Source organism: Trichechus manatus, unplaced genomic scaffold (assembly GCF_000243295.1).
Source record: "Trichechus manatus latirostris isolate Lorelei unplaced genomic scaffold, TriManLat1.0 scaffold00067, whole genome shotgun sequence".
Taxonomy (NCBI): domain Eukaryota; kingdom Metazoa; phylum Chordata; class Mammalia; order Sirenia; family Trichechidae; genus Trichechus; species Trichechus manatus.
Genome location: NW_004444003.1, coordinates 1,769,818 through 1,786,434, shown reverse-complemented (window position 1 = coordinate 1,786,434; position 16,617 = coordinate 1,769,818). Strand labels below are relative to the sequence as shown.

At 41.0% G+C, this 16,617-nt stretch overlaps 1 protein-coding gene across 2 annotated transcripts in view; it reads left to right on the top strand.

Moving 5' to 3' along the window:
* MEIG1 (meiosis/spermiogenesis associated 1) overlaps positions 1 to 16,157 on the top strand; it is a 26,741-nt gene extending 10,584 nt beyond the window's left edge. The window contains exons 2-4 of one of the 2 annotated variants that reach the window (XM_023734335.1): positions 5,847 to 5,962; positions 6,371 to 6,537; positions 15,824 to 16,157. In XM_023734335.1, coding sequence (XP_023590103.1) covers positions 5,914 to 5,962; positions 6,371 to 6,537; positions 15,824 to 15,952 — 345 coding nt within the window. In that variant the 5' untranslated portion in view covers positions 5,847 to 5,913 and the 3' untranslated portion in view covers positions 15,953 to 16,157. Of the gene's footprint in view, positions 1 to 5,799; positions 5,963 to 6,370; positions 6,538 to 15,823 lie in introns of those variants that run through there. The other variant, XM_004379728.3, reaches the window with a different exon arrangement.
* Positions 16,158 to 16,617: the final 460 nt, after the last annotated feature.

The window sequence follows — 16,617 nt, the reverse complement described above, 5'->3', positions numbered from 1 at the left end:
AATCTTGTTGTTTATCTTTTGGATTTCTAATTGTTGTCTTTGTATAATTTCTAGTTGTGAATTTATTTTGGCATTTTGTTCCTGCATTATTTTCCGTAATTCTTCCAATTTTTTGTCTTTATTTTCCATGAATTTGTCTATTTTTTCCTCATGTTTGTCAGCTTTTTGCCTCAGCTCTTGGAGAATTCTGAGTTTTAGAGATATGAATTCCCTATGAGGTAGTTCTAGTGCATTTTCTTCCACAAGAGAGTCATCTGGTGTTTTATTTTGGACACCTACTGGAACCATCCTGTCCTGTTTTTGTAAATGTTTTGATATTGTCTGCTGTCTTCAGGGCATTCAGTAGTTATTTTTCTCGTTTATTGATAGTTGATTTGTTTCGTCCCTTTTTTTTTTTTTAATTTGACTATGTCTGAGCAGGCGGACTGTGTGTTCTTTGTTGTTTGCTTTTCTGTGGGCACAATACTTTTCGCCTCCTTCTCCAGTTGGCAGGGTTAGTTACTTAGATATGGTACGGCAGGGCAGGTCTAGCTGAAGAGGAGTTACTGGGATGGGTTGTTTTGTGGCACTTACTACAGCCACCAGAGTGGGTCGGTAATCAGTGCAGGGCAGGTTCCAGTAGGCTGTGCCTGTGCTGCTTGGTGGTGTGATGTCAAGTGCATGGTGCAGGTAGGCAGGATGCAGCGGGGAGATTGTTATGTGTGGAGCTAAGATGGATATGGGAGAGAGGAGAGAGGAACAGGAGCGAAAAACATGCAATAAAACAAAAAAGAATGCTATGGGAGCTTGCCGTTGGAGTGGAGAGATGAGAGACTATGAAGTGGTGGAAAACAGAAAGGTGAAGAGGAAGAAAAGAAAAGAATGGAATGAATAAATAAAAATCGGAAAGGTTAAAGAACCACAAAGTTCCCAGGGATCCCACTGGTGCAGCTATGAGGTCTGGGGAGGTCGCTCTCAGGTGTTGCAGTACAGCCTGGCTAGAAGCCGTAGAGGTATACAACGCCAGGTATTCAGGGAACAGAAAGAGAAGGAAGATATAGAGAGACGAGAAACTGAGCGATGAAGAAAGACAAAAAGGGAAGAAGGGGAAAACAAAACAAGACAAATTAAAAAAAAAACAAAAACAGAAAGGCCCCCCAAAAAACAGAAAAAAAAACCCAATGGAAAAAGAAATGCTCTCAGGGATCCCTTTGCACGTCTGTGCAAGCCGACTGGGAAGTCTCCTTGCCATGCAGCACTGCATGGCCAGAAAGGGCTCCCAACTCAAGAAAAGGAAAAGAGAACAAACAAACAATTCAAAACAAACAAACAAACAAAAGCCCCTGGATCCCACCAGCACAGCAGCCCAGACTGGGCAGCAGCTCCACACTTGAACGGAGTTCCACAGCGCCTTAGGAAGAAGCAAAGATGGCGCACAGAGCCAGGTATTTGAGCGAAAGGAGGGGGAGGTGGCAAGAGGTAAGGAAGAAATCAAAAGAAGTAGAAAAAAAAGCAACACTAGCATCCAACAAATGACACTCAAAGAGCCAGCTAATGTCGGCTGGTGTTTCTCAGACAAGAGACTGTGTCCACGGGAAGCAGAGGGCGCTGAGTGTGGGTGAAGAAGGGTAGGGAGTGGGAAAGCGTATATCACAAATTACTGTAGCTCTGCAGCCCCTCAGGAAGAAGCAAAGATGGCACACGGAGCCAGGTATTTGAGCGAAAGGAGGGGGAGGTGGTGAGAGGTAAGAAAGAAATCAAAAGAAGCGGTAAAAAGTAACACCAGCAGCCAACAAATGGCACTCACAGAGCCAGCCCATTCGGGTGTGTGGAATCCAAGCAGCCAGAGTTTCCCAGTCAAGAGATTGTGGCCGTGGGAAGCAGAGGAGGGCGAGTCTGAGTGAAGAAGAGTGGGGAGTGGGAAAGCGTATATCACAAATTACCGGTTGTTTTGTCTCCTGTTGGACGCTCCGTGAGGCTGCTTTCTTGTACCTCGTTTGCTGGTCTCCAGTAGGAGTCCAAGATGGTGGATCCGCACTGCATTAGCTGGTAGGGGACCTCTGCATGAATCTCTCCTCGTTCTCCGTTCTTTGTCAGTTTTCTCACTTCATTTGGTGCTTGGTTGAGTTCTTTATCTCTTCATTTGATGTTTTAGGGTTTCAGGATTGTTGTATTCTCTGTTCGGCTTAGTTTTTTGGATCTTTGCTCTGGAGGGACGGCGTGGTGCTTCTGCCTAGAGCGCCATTTTGCTGGAACCCTTATATCAATTATTTTTTGCCAACACAGTCAATAAATAATAAGTTTCAGTGTGTTGAATGTTACTAGCCAAATTAGTACTGCCACTGAATTTCCCAGAACCACTGAAATAATGAATTGTCAGTTGATCTTTCCAAACTTAAGTTTCATTTTGTGTTGTTAATACATTTAAAGATATGAGAGACTACATGTATGGAATTTGCACCACCACTGTGTGGTATAATAGCCATTAAAGCCAAAACAAACCCACTGCTGTCGGGTCGATCCCTACTCATAGCAACACCATAGGGTTTCCAAGGCTTTTATCTCCATGGAAGCAGACTGTCCCATCTTTCTCCCGCCGAGCTGCTAGTGGTTTCAAACCACTGACCTTTTGGTTACCAGTCAAGTGCTTTAGCCACTGTACCACCAGGGCTCGTATAATAGCCACTAGGGTTCCTGATATGGTGAAAATTGGGTTCACATGTTTTAGGTATTTTGAGAAATCTGTTTAGTCCAGAAAGAAAATAGTTTTGAAAAGTCAGATATATCTAGAAGATTTTTATTTCTATCAAGAAAGATGATTATTTCCCCAGTAGTCCCAGTAAATGCAGCATATTTTCTGTTCTAGTAAAATGTAGCATTTTTATATGTAGCGTCGAGTAATTGACATAATAGTGATGAAAGGTTGCATAAATGACATTCAGTAAAATACTTTTTGAATGAATGCAAGTAAATAAAAGTATTTTAGTATTGTAAAAATGGCATGGAGGCAGTCTGACCTCCTCTAACTTCACAAGGGGGAAGGAGAATCAAGATCAATGACCCAAGGCTGACTCTTACGAGATGGAGGTCAGACATGCCTCCCCTTCTCCACCATCTTTACCAATTCTGACACCAACCATCCCTCCCACGGCACTCTCTACTTCTCTCCTGGGTTCAATAATTCATTGCAATGGCCACATAGAATTCAGAAAATAATCACAGTTATGGGGTTTACTAGGGAAGTAAGGGGTTATAATTCAGGTTCAAGAACACTGAATACAGTTCTATCAGGACAGCCTCTTCCCAGCTGTGCCCACTGGCACACCTCTCTGGCCCTCGGCCTCTGCCCTGCTTGGGCAAGTGTTACAAAGCTCTTTTAGCTCTACAGATAAATGCCTAGAGGCACCCCACTCTGCTAGCAAGCCTCCTGCCCAAAGGCACTCAGCTTCCTCGCTCTGTGGGCCAGGAAGCCCACCACACCATCTCCTGCTGGTCTTCCCTGCCAGTTTCTCCTGCCACTGTTTCTCTGCCACCACTTTTCTCCATCTTCAGTGTTACAGCTCCATCTCTTCTGGCTCCAGGAGCTTCTCATTGCAGGGGGCCTGGCTCCAAAGGGTGCGCTCCACTCCTAGCTGTTCTTCTTTGGCGGTGGTGGGATCCTCTTCTCTCCCACCTCTGGATGGCTCATTTCAAGCCCAGAGGGATGGCAAAACTGACCAATCCCCTTGGTGGGCTGAAATTATGTTATTTGCACAGTCCCACCCAATCACTTGGGTGAGAGTTACAAGGCCATGGCAAGAAAGGCCACAAAGAAGTGATCCATCACACCACAGTTGTATTTCAGAAAGCCAACGCTAAAGCAGAAAGGGCTTGGGTAAAACAAAAATTAAGACTGTACCACTGCTTTTAGAAAATGTACTTTATCTGTCACAGCAATTTAATAAGCCAGTTAATTCACATAAAAATGACTGATTTTGAAAGTATTTTAATTCAGTGAATTAGCATTTCTTTTTTCTTTCAAGTTCCTTAGTGTCATCTTTTTCCCATAGGAAATTTCATATATATATAAAATGGATTATCAAGATGTACCACAGAGGAGTCCTGGTGGCACAATGGTTAAATGCTTGGCTGCTAACCAAAAGTTTGGCAGTTCAAACCCACCAGCAGCTCTACGGGAGAAAAAACCTGGCGATCTGCTCCCATAAAGGTTTATAGCCTAGGAAACCCTATGGTGGCAGTTCTACTCTGCCCTATAGGGTCACTACAAGTCAAAATCGACTCCATGGCACACAACAACCACAGCACATATGTCCGAATCATTTATTGTCATAGCTAGTATATTGTGCAGCAGCGAAGCAGCTAACCTCTCATTAAAATGAATGGAAGTAAAGGACAAGTGTTTCACGGAAACATGACTTATTATTTTGTCAGGTATTCCAAGTTTTACAGAAATTCATATAAGAACAATTAAGTGTCTTAAACATGCAGTATTTAATTAATGAATAACAATCAAAATTTTTTTATATGTGCTGCTGAAGCAAGCGAAAATCAAGTTTTTTAAAGTTAAATATTAACAACATCTTTAATTTTCTTAGTTTTAAACAATATATATGTTGGTATCTACATTGGAAAAATGAAAACAATTCTAGTAATATATTCACTTAGGTAGTTACTATTTTCAGTAAGATAAGAGCTGTTTGACTCAAATGATTTCATTTACATCTAGAACTAAAATCCAAACAACTATGGGAATTACGGTTTCAAAATAGAATGTACATGTCATAGTTTTACAATGTTAAATAAATAATGTAACAAAAATCTAGAAGAGGTGAGGGGAAGCATAAGACCAATTTCCTTATTTTTCATAGAAAAGGGTCCATCAGTTCCCGTGTGTAATTGAAACACGGAGTTCAAACTAATGATTCTCAGCCTCCTAAAATTCTTCATTATCTTTTTCTTATTAACCATGAGGGAACTTTCAGGCTACACCTATCACACTGGAGAAACATTTATCTGAAATTTAATTCTACCAGTTTTACTTCCATTTTCTTTCTTTTTTTCCGTCAAATCCAGGTAAAGTTAAATTTATTATACTTTTAAAGCATTTATTGTAAAACACCTTTTTATAAAAATTTTTAAGTCTATTCTTATAACTTGTCATGCATGTGGGATGATGTTTACCTAATGTTAATGATGAATATTTCTAATTGATATGGTGGTTATATTGCCTTCTTTTCTTTTTTGTACTTTAATGCATGTCATGACCTTTTTTTAACATAATGAGCTTTTATCATTGTAACTGGAAGAAAATAGAAAAATATGAATTCATTTACAGGATCTACTTTATGAGGTTTGACTTTAATGTATTTCAGCCAATACAAATATATTTTAATGGAAAAGTGAATTCAGGGAATTGTGATGAAAATTCTGTGTACTTTATTTTAGTTAAATAACTGATATATTTTGGTAACAAAATAAGTAGCTGAGAAAACAAATACAAGGTTATTCTTAGAAAAACTGGCTATAGAAGTTTGGTGAGTAGACAATTATGTGAACTAGAGTTGACTATTTAAATTTTAAGGACTGTTAGTGACCCCCTATGGTGTTTTCTGGAGCCTTGGTGACGCAGTGGTTAAGAGCTCAGCTGCTAACCAGAAGGTCAGAAGTTCAAATCCACTTGACACTCCTTGGAAACCCTATGGGGCAGTTCTAGTCTGTCCTATAGGGTCCCTATTAGTCGGAACCGACTCAATGGCACCTAACAACAACAACACAGTGTTTTCAAATCAATGATGTCAGTATCATAACAGCCATATAGCTTTCATGGAATTTGTGTTAGTCTATCTTCTTTTATTGGTCTATCACAGGATCAGGTGCTACAGTGACCTGAGTCAATGGATTGCAGTGATTTGGATGTCTCCAAGCAATTAAGAAATGGAAAAAGAAGAAACCATTGTGTCCCAGCAACAAGAAAGGGAAGAGAGTGAGAAGACTGATCTTACATTTCCTTCCTAAGAAAAAGGAGATGCAGTTTTGAATATAATCAAATGGAATGGTGGTGGGATATTTTGATAATCTATTGAGCAGTTAAAAATAAGAGTTTTTCAGAAATGTGCAAACTGTTACCTAGAACACCACAATTGGTACATTCTGCATTTAGGACATCACTCCATAAATATGAATGAAGTTTTATTTGAGAAATAAGCAGTTCTCTATGGTATCTTTCAGGGGCTCCCCCCCGCCAAAAAAAAAGACCATGAATCCTTCTCAATCTTATAATTGAATGTTAAAAAGTTAACGTATTTGGTGTGGTTCTTAGCTCTATATGATTTTGTTCATTCTTAAAGCGATTTTCAAAACCGTATATTAACATTGTTTTAACATCTTTCAGAAATAACTGGTAATAAGACCTCTGTAGCTGTGGCTAGTTCAGATGTGAAACCAAAATCAATAAGTCGTGCCAAAAAGTGGTCAGAAGAGATAGAAAATCTGTACCGATTTCAACAGGCAGGATATCGGGATGAAGTTGAATATAAACAAGTGAAACAAGTTTCTGTGGTAAGATTTATGCCTCTACAAACTTGAACTCAAAATGAGTTTGTAAGATAATGAAAAATATTAAAAAACAAAGAACCAGAGACTAACCGGAAGGGGGTCCTACTCCAGCTCTCTCGATTTATTAATGAGTTGACTGCTGCCCAGAAAAGTGATTTACCAGGCAGATTGGGGTAGGGGTGGTCCCTCAATTTCGAATCATTCAGAATTTTCTAGCTTTTATTAATTAAGCATCTGTGCTCTGTTTAGTAAGCCTTTTATGGTAGACCATAAAAACAGTGTTTTTCCCTCACTTGGGTGGTTCTGTTATCTGATGTTCAATCTCTGTTTTCCTTGTTTCTTGTGTAACTATTATTTCTATCCTATAAATGTTCGTTTCTGTTTTAACCATGAATTGGAAAGGGGTTAAATTCTGTGTTTATTTTGGAGATTACTGGAGAACAAGCTCTGATTTTCGTTATGTATCCCAGGCTTTCCTGAGAGGTTAGAGACATGGTTTTGCTTTACAAAGACTAGATCTAAATCTAGACATGGCACGGGTTTATAATGTGATTTTTAAAAATTTATTTATTCTACTGGACACTAAGAGATTGAATTTTTAAGAATATTATAGAAAATGCCAATATTTATAAATGTGTTTTAATTTTTAGATTTGAAGTTGCAACCACGTATTTATAATTAACTCACAGTTTTTTAAATTTTTAATTTTATGTTTTATTATTTTTTTTAGATGGTAACTTTTTTTTGAAATTTTTTTTTGCTGTACTTTAGATGAAGGTTTACAGAACAAATAGTTTCTCATTAAGCAGATAGTACACATATTGCCCTATGACAATGGTAAACAACCCCACAACATGTCAACACTATCCCTTCTCAACCTTGGGTTCCCTATCACCAGCTTTCCTGTCCCCTCCTGCCTTCTAGTCCTTGTCCCTGGACTGATGTGCCTCATTAGTCCTGTTTTGTTTTATGGGGCTGTCCAATCCCCGGCTGAATGGTGAACCTCAGAAGTGACTTCACCACTGAGCTAAAAGGGTGTCTGGGAGCCATACTCTCGGGGTTTCTCTAGTCTCTGTCAGGCCAGTAAGTTTGATCTTTTTTTGTGAGTTAGAATTTTGTTCTACATCCTTCTCCAACTCTGTCCAGGACCCTCTATTGGGATCCCAGTCAGAGCAGTCAGTGGTGGTAGCCAGGTACCATCTAGCTGTACTGGAATCAGTCTGGTGGAGGCCGTGGTAGCTGTGATCCATTAGTCATTTGGACTAATCTTTTCCTCATATCCTGTTCTCTTCATTCTCCCTTGCTCCTGAAGGGGTGAGACCACTGGAGTATCTTAGACTCCAGACGCTACTCACCAAGGTAGAAGGTAGAACATTGTCTTTATAAACTGTGTTATGCCAATTGAGCTAGATGTGCCCCGAGACCATGGTCCCCACAGCCCTCCACCCAGCAATTCAGTCCCTCAGGGAGTTTGGAAGTGTCTATGGAGCTTCCATGACCTTTGCTTGTACAAGTTGTGCTGGCTTCCCCAGTATCGTGTACTGTCTAACCCTTCACCAAAGTTACCACTTATCTATTGTTTATTTAGTTCCCCCCGCACCCCTCCCATCCATCATAACCAACAAAGATTTTTTCTTTTTGTGTGTAAACTTTTTCATGAGTTTTTACAGTAGAGGTCTCATACAATATTTGTCCTCTTGTGATTGACTTATTTCACTCAGCGTAATGTCCTCTAGATTCATCCATGTTATGAGATGCTTCACAGATTCATCATTGTTCTTTATGGTTGCATAATACTCCATTGTGTGTATGTACCACAGTTTGTTTATCCATTCATCTGTTGATGGGCATCTAGGTTGTTTCCATCTTTTTGCTATTGTGAACAATGCTGCAGCGAACACGGGTGTACATATGTCTATTTGTGTGACGGCTCTTATTTCTCTAGGATATATTGCTAGGAGTGGGATTGCTGGATAATATGGTATTTCTATTTCTAGCTTTCTAAGGAAGCACCATATCATTTTCAAAAATGGTTGTAGCATTATGCATTCCCACCAGTTATGTTTTATTATTAACACAGTTTTTTAGAGACTAATTCATCTATGGATTTTTCAGATTTTTATATTCTTTCTTCTTCCTTTATTCTATTCTACCTTTGGTCTCTACTTAATACTTCCTAAAAAAGTAGATAGGAAAAGGAATAGGAGCAATACCGAGCTAAAATTTAATAGACTTTAATAGGCATTAATTTGATAGGTACGTTAGAGTTGGTGAAGATGAAGTTAAAAATATTGATTGTCATAGTTATCTAGTGCTGCTATAACAGAAATACCACAAATGGATGACTTTAACAAAGAGAATTTTATTCTCTCACAGTTTAGGAGGCTAGAAGTCTGAATTCACGGCAACAGCTCCAGGGGAAGGCTTTCTCTGTCAGCTCTAGGGGAAGGTCCTTGTTGTCAATCTTTCCCTTGTCTAGAAGCTTCTCAGCGCAGGGACCCTGGGTTGAAGTGACACGCCCTGCTCCTGGTTTTGCTTTCTTGGTGGTAGGAGGTCCCCATGTTTCTGTGCTTGGCTCTTTCTTTTATATCTCAAAAGAGATTGTCTTAAGATACAACCTAATCTTATAGATTGAGTCCTGCCTCAATAATATAACTGCTTCTAATCCTGTTTCATTAACATCATAGAGGTAGGATTTACAACACATAGAATAACCACATCAGATGACAAAATGGTGGACAACCACACAATACTGGGAATCATGGCCTAACCAAATTGACACACATTGCTGGGGGATCCCATTCAATCTATAACATTGATCAAAATGAAGATTTGACTACTATGATTTTCATGTATCCTCTTTCTCATATAAACTAGCAGTTTACTCTGTCCCCATTACCTAAAGGTAGTTTTCATTACTGTAAAGCCTATGGCTTTTAAGTAGGTAAAACACAAGCATTATCATTTTAATGCTGTGTTTAAAAATAAGCTTCCTACCCTTGAGATTGGGATGCCTCTAAAAGATGTGCAAGACCCAGGATCATATCGGCAGTGCAAAGCGCAACATTCTTTGTGTTCTTCTCGCCCCACCCTCAGTAATGTTGTTATTCAGATAAAATCAGATTTAAGAGGACACAAAGAACATTCTTAAAGGGGAAATCCCAAGAGGTGAATAAGAAGTGTGTATATGTGTGTATTATGAAACATAGAATAGTCCCATTCATTTTATGACTTGGTAAATATGGAGAGGTTTTGCTTTTCAGTTCAGCATATACTTATTGAGTACCATGTGGAAATTTCTATGCTAAGTGCTTTAGGAGATGAAAATATGAGAGTCCCTGACCTCAAGAAATTTGGTGGGCCAACAGGAAGAATGCAAGCTTTGAATCAGACTCTCCAGGGTCTGCATCCTGGCTCTACCTCTTGTTAGCTGAGTAATCTTGAACAAACTTCTTAACTTCACTGAGCCTCCATTTTCTCAGCCATAAAATGGCAATGGCAGTGCCTGTTTTAGAAGATTGTCACAGGAATTAAATGAAATCATGTGCTTGAAATGCCCAGCATTGTAGTAGTAAAGATAATTTGTGAAGTGAATGAATGGTAAGTATTTAATAAATGGCAGCTTGTGTTAGTATTACCATTAACTTAGAGTAGAAGTCAGATAACAAGAACAACAAAACCTTATGCAAGTCAAAGTATATATACCTTAAAAGAAGAACAACAGGAATTTAGAGACAGGAAAATCACTTTCCTTTGGGACAATCATCAGTAAGGCTTCATGACCCAAAACGTTTGAAATTTGCAGTGGACCTTAAAGACTGGGTGTGAAAAGCATGATGAGTGAAGGCTTGCCTCGATTGGGATGCCTCTACCAGGTGTACAGTGGTCTGAAGGGATTGAACAACGTTTTATTTCCTTATCTCAAGCATGCACCTGTTACGAATGCGATTAGTGTTTGATGATCTCCCCACCTGAGGAGAGGGTCATTGGATTTGAATATATCATTCCACTCCACGATACTTTAAAGAATGAAAGTTTCCTAGATTGAATGGGAATGATCAAGTAAAAAGCCAAGACTAAAAAGATTCAGAGATGGCAAAGGGGTATAAAAGAAAATGTCTAGAAATTGATGACCAGTCTAGCTGTTTTGAGGTTCATCTCATGTAAGATGGTTCTGAATGGTTTGAAGAAGCAGCAGTTGTACTTGCTTCGCTGAAGGAGATGGTTTTCTGGACCCTGGTAAATGAAAAAGTACCTGCTACTGGCCCTTGGAGGAAGAGAGCTATGATGGAGACTTGAGGACACCTCCCTTCCCTACTTGGGGTAGTGGAAGCAACAAAAAGCAGGAATGACTTAACTGACAGAAAGGGTTGCTTTTTTCCCATAATTTATTTGTCCGAGAGTCTGCCATGGTTTATGCAGCGTGCTGCTACCTATTTTTACTGATTCATAAATACATGAGTCAACAGAAGAAAAAATGTGTTGTTAGAAAATAAAAGATGTGGGGACAGAGTATATTCATCTTCCAGTTGAAAACTGTGATTTATTAGTGGGGAATATGAAAAGTCAAAACTGTATAGACAGATGGTGTTGAAGAATAGCATTTGCTTTTCTAGACTGTTCCTGTTACCCAAATAATAGGTTTTTGACAGTGATAGAATGCATCTCACAAATTCCAGAGGGTACATGTTTCACAACAAAAAGGCATTGACCTAATTAAGAAGGTGGAACTTGACTTTTGAGGGAGAAGAGAGGAAAATGTCCAAATTAGATCACACCAGACAATAAAGTAAGGAAACCAACATGGTATACAAGAAAGAATAGTGGGGAGAAGATGAGAAAAGATTGTTGAGGACTATATTCATGATTTCAAATTTCTATTAAAAACTGCATTTAAAGGTGAACTTGAAATTTAGCCATGAGGAAAAACATCTGCACCTATAGTTATGTCTTAGGTTTTTAGTCACTGCCTTAGTTATCTAGTGCTGCTATAACATGAATACCACAAGAGGATGGCTTTAACAGAGAAATTTATTTCTTCACAGTAAAGTAGGCCAAAAGTCCAAATTCAGTGTGTTAGCTCCAGGGGAAGGCTTTCTCTCTCAGTCGGCCTTCTCATCAGTGTTCCGCTGGACTAGGAGCTTCTCTGCGCAGGGACCCTGGATCCAAAGGACACACTCTGCTCCTGGCACTGCTTTCTGGGTGGTATGAGGTCCCCCTGTCTCTCTGCTTGCTTCTCTTATATCTCAAGAGATTGCCTCAGGATACAATCCAATCTTGTAGATTGAGTCCTGCCTCACTAACAACTGCCGCCCATCCTCCCTCATTAACATCATAGAGGCAGGATTTACAACATAAAGGAAAATCACACAATACTGGGAATCATGGCCCAGCCAAACTGATACATTTTGTGGGGGACATAATTCAATCCGTGACATTCCACCCTTTGGCCCCCAAAAAATCACATCCTTGCAACATGCAAAACATATCCATTCCATATCATAGCAAAAGTCTTAACTTTAAGTCCAGAATCCAAAAATTCCCCTTCATCTGTGAAATCTAGAATACAAGTTATCTGTTTCCAAAAGTACAATGGCAGAACAGGCACAAGCTAGACATTTCCATTACAAATGGGAGAAACCGGAGAAGAAGGGATAACAGGCACCAAGCAAGTCAGCAGAACACATTACATTAGACCTCGAGGCTTTGAAGATGAACCTCTGTTCTGCGAGACAATTTATACAATGGCCCTGCCCTCCAGACTCTAGGTATTGGCCACAGCCTCCAGATTCTGAGTGGAAGCCCCTTGTCCCTGGGCTTCAGCTCCACCTTCCAGGCCCACTGGGACAGCAACTCTGCTCCTTTGGCTTTAGGTACACCATTCTCCCAGTCCATCTGACGGCAACTCCACCCTTAGAAACACCAGAGGCCATGGCTCTACCCTTTGAAACCCCAGAGATCATGGCCATACCTTTTGAGACTGAGGCAGCTTGGCTTCTTGTGTTCCTTGTCTCTTTAGCTTCTGTTTCTTGCAGCCTCTCAGCCCTCAGGCCTCACTCCCACATATGCCTGCTGGGGCAAGTGTTCCAAAGCTCAATAGCTCCACCAGTAAGTGCCTGGAGTCACCCCACTCCACCAGAAAGCCTCGTACTCACAGGCAGTCAGCTCTCTCGCTCCATGGGTCAGCAAGCCTAGCTCCACCGATAAGTACCTGGAGGCACCCCACTCCGCCAGGAAGCCGCCTGCTCACAGGCATTCAGCCCTCTCACTCCATGGGTCGGCTGCCGTGCCATCTCACACTGGTCTCCTGGTTCTGCTGCTGCTGGTTCTCTGCCACTGTCACTTCTCTGCAGCTGCAGGTTCTCTGCTGCTGCTGGTCCATTGCTGCTGCCACTGCTCTATCCATTCACAATTGCAAAACCGCTTCCACATTTTAGGTATCTGTTAGAGCAGCACCACACTCTATGTGTACCAAATGTCTTAGGCTGGGTTCTCTAGAGAAGCAAAACCAGTAAAGCGTGTAATATATACATAGATCTTATATCAAGGAAACAGCTCATGTGAGTGTAGAGGCTAAAACGTCCCAAGTCCGTGGATCAGGGTAGAGGCCTCTCCCAATTCACACAGCCACAGAAGCTGGCGAACCCAAGGTCAGCAGGTCAGGGAACAGGACTCTTGCTTGCAGGCTGTGAAGACGAATGAATTCCAAGATTGACATGTAAGTTGCTAGCTCAAGTCCCAAGAACTGGGGGTGAGACAACAAGAGGCAGGTGCTGAATCTGGAACAAGCCAAAAACTTTGGCAAGGTGAACAGGCAGAAAGTAACCAGCGGAAGGCAGAGAGATGAAGCTGAGGGGGTGGTGAGCTGCCACTGGCCCCGCCCCCACCAGTACCACTCAGCAGATTCCATCATGGGGGTGATCACATATCAAAGTTCGACAGAGACGTGATCACAACATTATACAACTGCTAAAACACTGAGAGTCATGGCCTAGCCAAGTTGACATACAATGTTGACCAACACTGAGTCCCCGATATGGCACCATACCTCGAGGTGATCAGCTGGAAACCTGGTGGCAAGTTGATCACATTGGACCACTTCCATCATGGAAAGGGCAGCGTTTTGTCTTTACTGGAATAGACGGTCTGGATATGGATTTGCCTTCCCTGCATGCAATGCTTCTACCAAAACTACCATCTGTGAACTTACAGAATGCCTTATTCACCGTTGTGGTATCCCACACAGCATTGCCTCAGATCAAGGGACTCACTTCACAGCAAATGAAGTGCAACGGTGGGCCCATGCTTATGGAATTCACTGGTCTTACTGTGTTCCCCATCATCCTGAAGTAGCTGGCTTGACAGAATGATGGAATGGCCTTCTAAAGACACAATTATGGTGCCAGCTATGTGGCAATACCTTGCAGGGTTGGGGCAATGTTCTCCAGGAGGCTGTATATGCTCTAAACCAGCGTCCAATATATGGTGCTGTTTCTCCCATAGCTAGGATTCATGGGTCCAGGAATCAAGGGGTGGAAATGGGAGTGGCACCACTCAATATTACCCCCTAGTGACCCACTCACCAGATTTTTGTTTCCTGTCCCCACAACCTTATGCTCTGCAGGTCTAGAGGTCTTAGTTCCAAAGGGAGGAATGTTCCACCTGTAGACACATCACTGATTCCATTGAACTGGAAGCTAAGAATGCCACCTGGCCACTTTGGGCTCCTTATGCCTCTGGATCAATAGGTAAAGAAGGGAGTTACCATACTGGCTGGTGTGATTGATTCTGATTACCAAGAGGAAATCAGATTGATATTACATAATGGAAGTAAAGAAGAGTATGTCTAGAATGCTGGAGATCCTTTAGGGTGTCTCTTAGTACTACCATGTCCTGTGATTAAAGTCAACGGAAAACTACAGCAACCCAATTCTGACATGACTGCTAATGGCCCACAGCCTTCAGGAATGAAGGTTTGAGTCACTCCACTGGGCAAAGAACCATGACCAGCTGAGGTGCTTGCTGAAGGCAAAGGGAATACGGAATGGGTGGTGGAAGAAGGTAGTTCTAAATACCAGTTGCAGCCACGTGACCAGTTGCAGAAATGGGGACTGTAATTGCTATGAGTATTTCTCTTTTGTATGTGTGCATCTAATATTTTTGTTTCCTTCACTTTTAAAATATGAGATGTAAACGGGGCTAGTGCATTTTTGATTGTACCCGTGATAGTTGTATCATGTTAGGTGCAAGTATGACTTTGTAATTATCTTTATTCAGAGATTATGTATGGTTTCAGGAGATGTGTACAGGTGCCAAGTTGACAAGGGGTGGACTGTGATGGTTAAGATTGTATGTCAACTTGGCTAGGCCATGATTCTTAGTGTTTTAGCAGTTGTATAATGTTGTGATCACGTCTCTGTCGAACTTTGATATGTGATCACCCCCATGATGGAATCTGCTGAGTGGTACTGGTGGGGGCGGGGCCAGTGGCAGCTCACCACCCGCTCAGCTTCATCTCTCTGCCTTCCGCTGGTTACTTTCTGCCTGTTCACCTTGCCAAAGTTTTTGGCTTGTTCCAGATTCAGCACCTGCCTCTTGTTGTCTCACCTCCAGTTCTTGGGACTTGAGCTAGCAGCTTATGTGTCAATCTTGGAATTCGTTCGTCTTCACAGCCTGCAAGCAAGAGTCCTGTTCCCTGACCTGCTGACCTTGGGTTCGCCAGCTTCTGTGGCTGTGTGAATTGGGAGAGGCCTCTACCCTGATCCACGGACTTGGGACGTTTTAGCCTCTACACTCACATGAGCTGTTTCCTTGATATAAATATCTCTATGTATATACTTATATGTTTTACTGTTTTGCTTCTCTAGAGAACCCAGCCTAAGACACTTCCCAAGCATCAACAATCAGCAGTAGGTGCTTTCAGAATGGGGTCTTAGTTTTAGAAGTGAAGAAGTTATAACATTTGAAATCATTTGAAAGCATTAGACAATTGAAGTTTAAATTATTTTTAGTGTCTTCTCTATCTTGGCCACTGAGCAGAAATTTAAATCTTGAAGTTGGGATCTAGAGAAAAGCACTAAATTAGTACTTTTACAGTATAAGTTTGCAAGTTAGGATGTGTTTTATGTATGTGCGTAATACTTTCCCTAAAAATTCAAGTGTTATTACAATTTAATTTTACACTTTAATGTTTTTGGTGTGGGTTGTGTTTTTTACTATTTGATAGTAAAATATTATATAAAAATAAGACCGACATTACAATATTTGTATTCTGGTTTTTGATGCGCAGGTAGATCGTTGGCCAGAGACAGGATACGTGAAGAAACTACAGAGAAGGGACAATACATTCTATTACTACAACAAACAGAGGGAATGTGAAGACAAGGAAGTCCACAAAGTGAAAATTTATGCTTATTAGCCTTTCTTCCTTGTGTTACTAGTCAATTATATTTTAAAAATTCATTCCATTCTACATCATGTAAATGCCACTTTACAAAATAATTCAAGATGTAGTCTTCAATTTAATGTTTCAAAACACAACAGCCGTGAAACTTGGTATCTATTAATCACCTTGTCCTGTTCTAAAATATAACTGCAGAAGCATTGAAGTTGTACCCTTCTTGAGCCTGCTCTTCCTGGCCATTTCAACTGTGGTAGAATAACCATTGTGCATGAAAAAAATAGCCCCGTATGAAACCCAAAATGGATCAGCTAGTTATGTATTCTCTCCTAGTAGATGCTGTTGGTGCCCCTGCCCCAAACCCCTTATCTTTATCACTTCACAAGAGCATGATTTTGAACTGCCATATCTGCATCAGTGGCCTGAGGGCTTTCTCTTGTAGCTGGAGTCCTTTGCCTCTTGTCGGCAGACTGGAAATATCAAGGAATAATGCCCCCCTGGGAGCAATCCTCAACCAGCGATAATGGGTTGTAATAAATACCCCAGCAACCTCGCATCTCCAGTGGAATAAATCTAAAGTGTGTTTTACACTAACTCCCATAGTTTCACCAGTGGGATTGAGCTTCAGTCATCACAGTAATATCTGACTTGGTAACTTACTCTATTGGTTGCCTCCCTTTGCT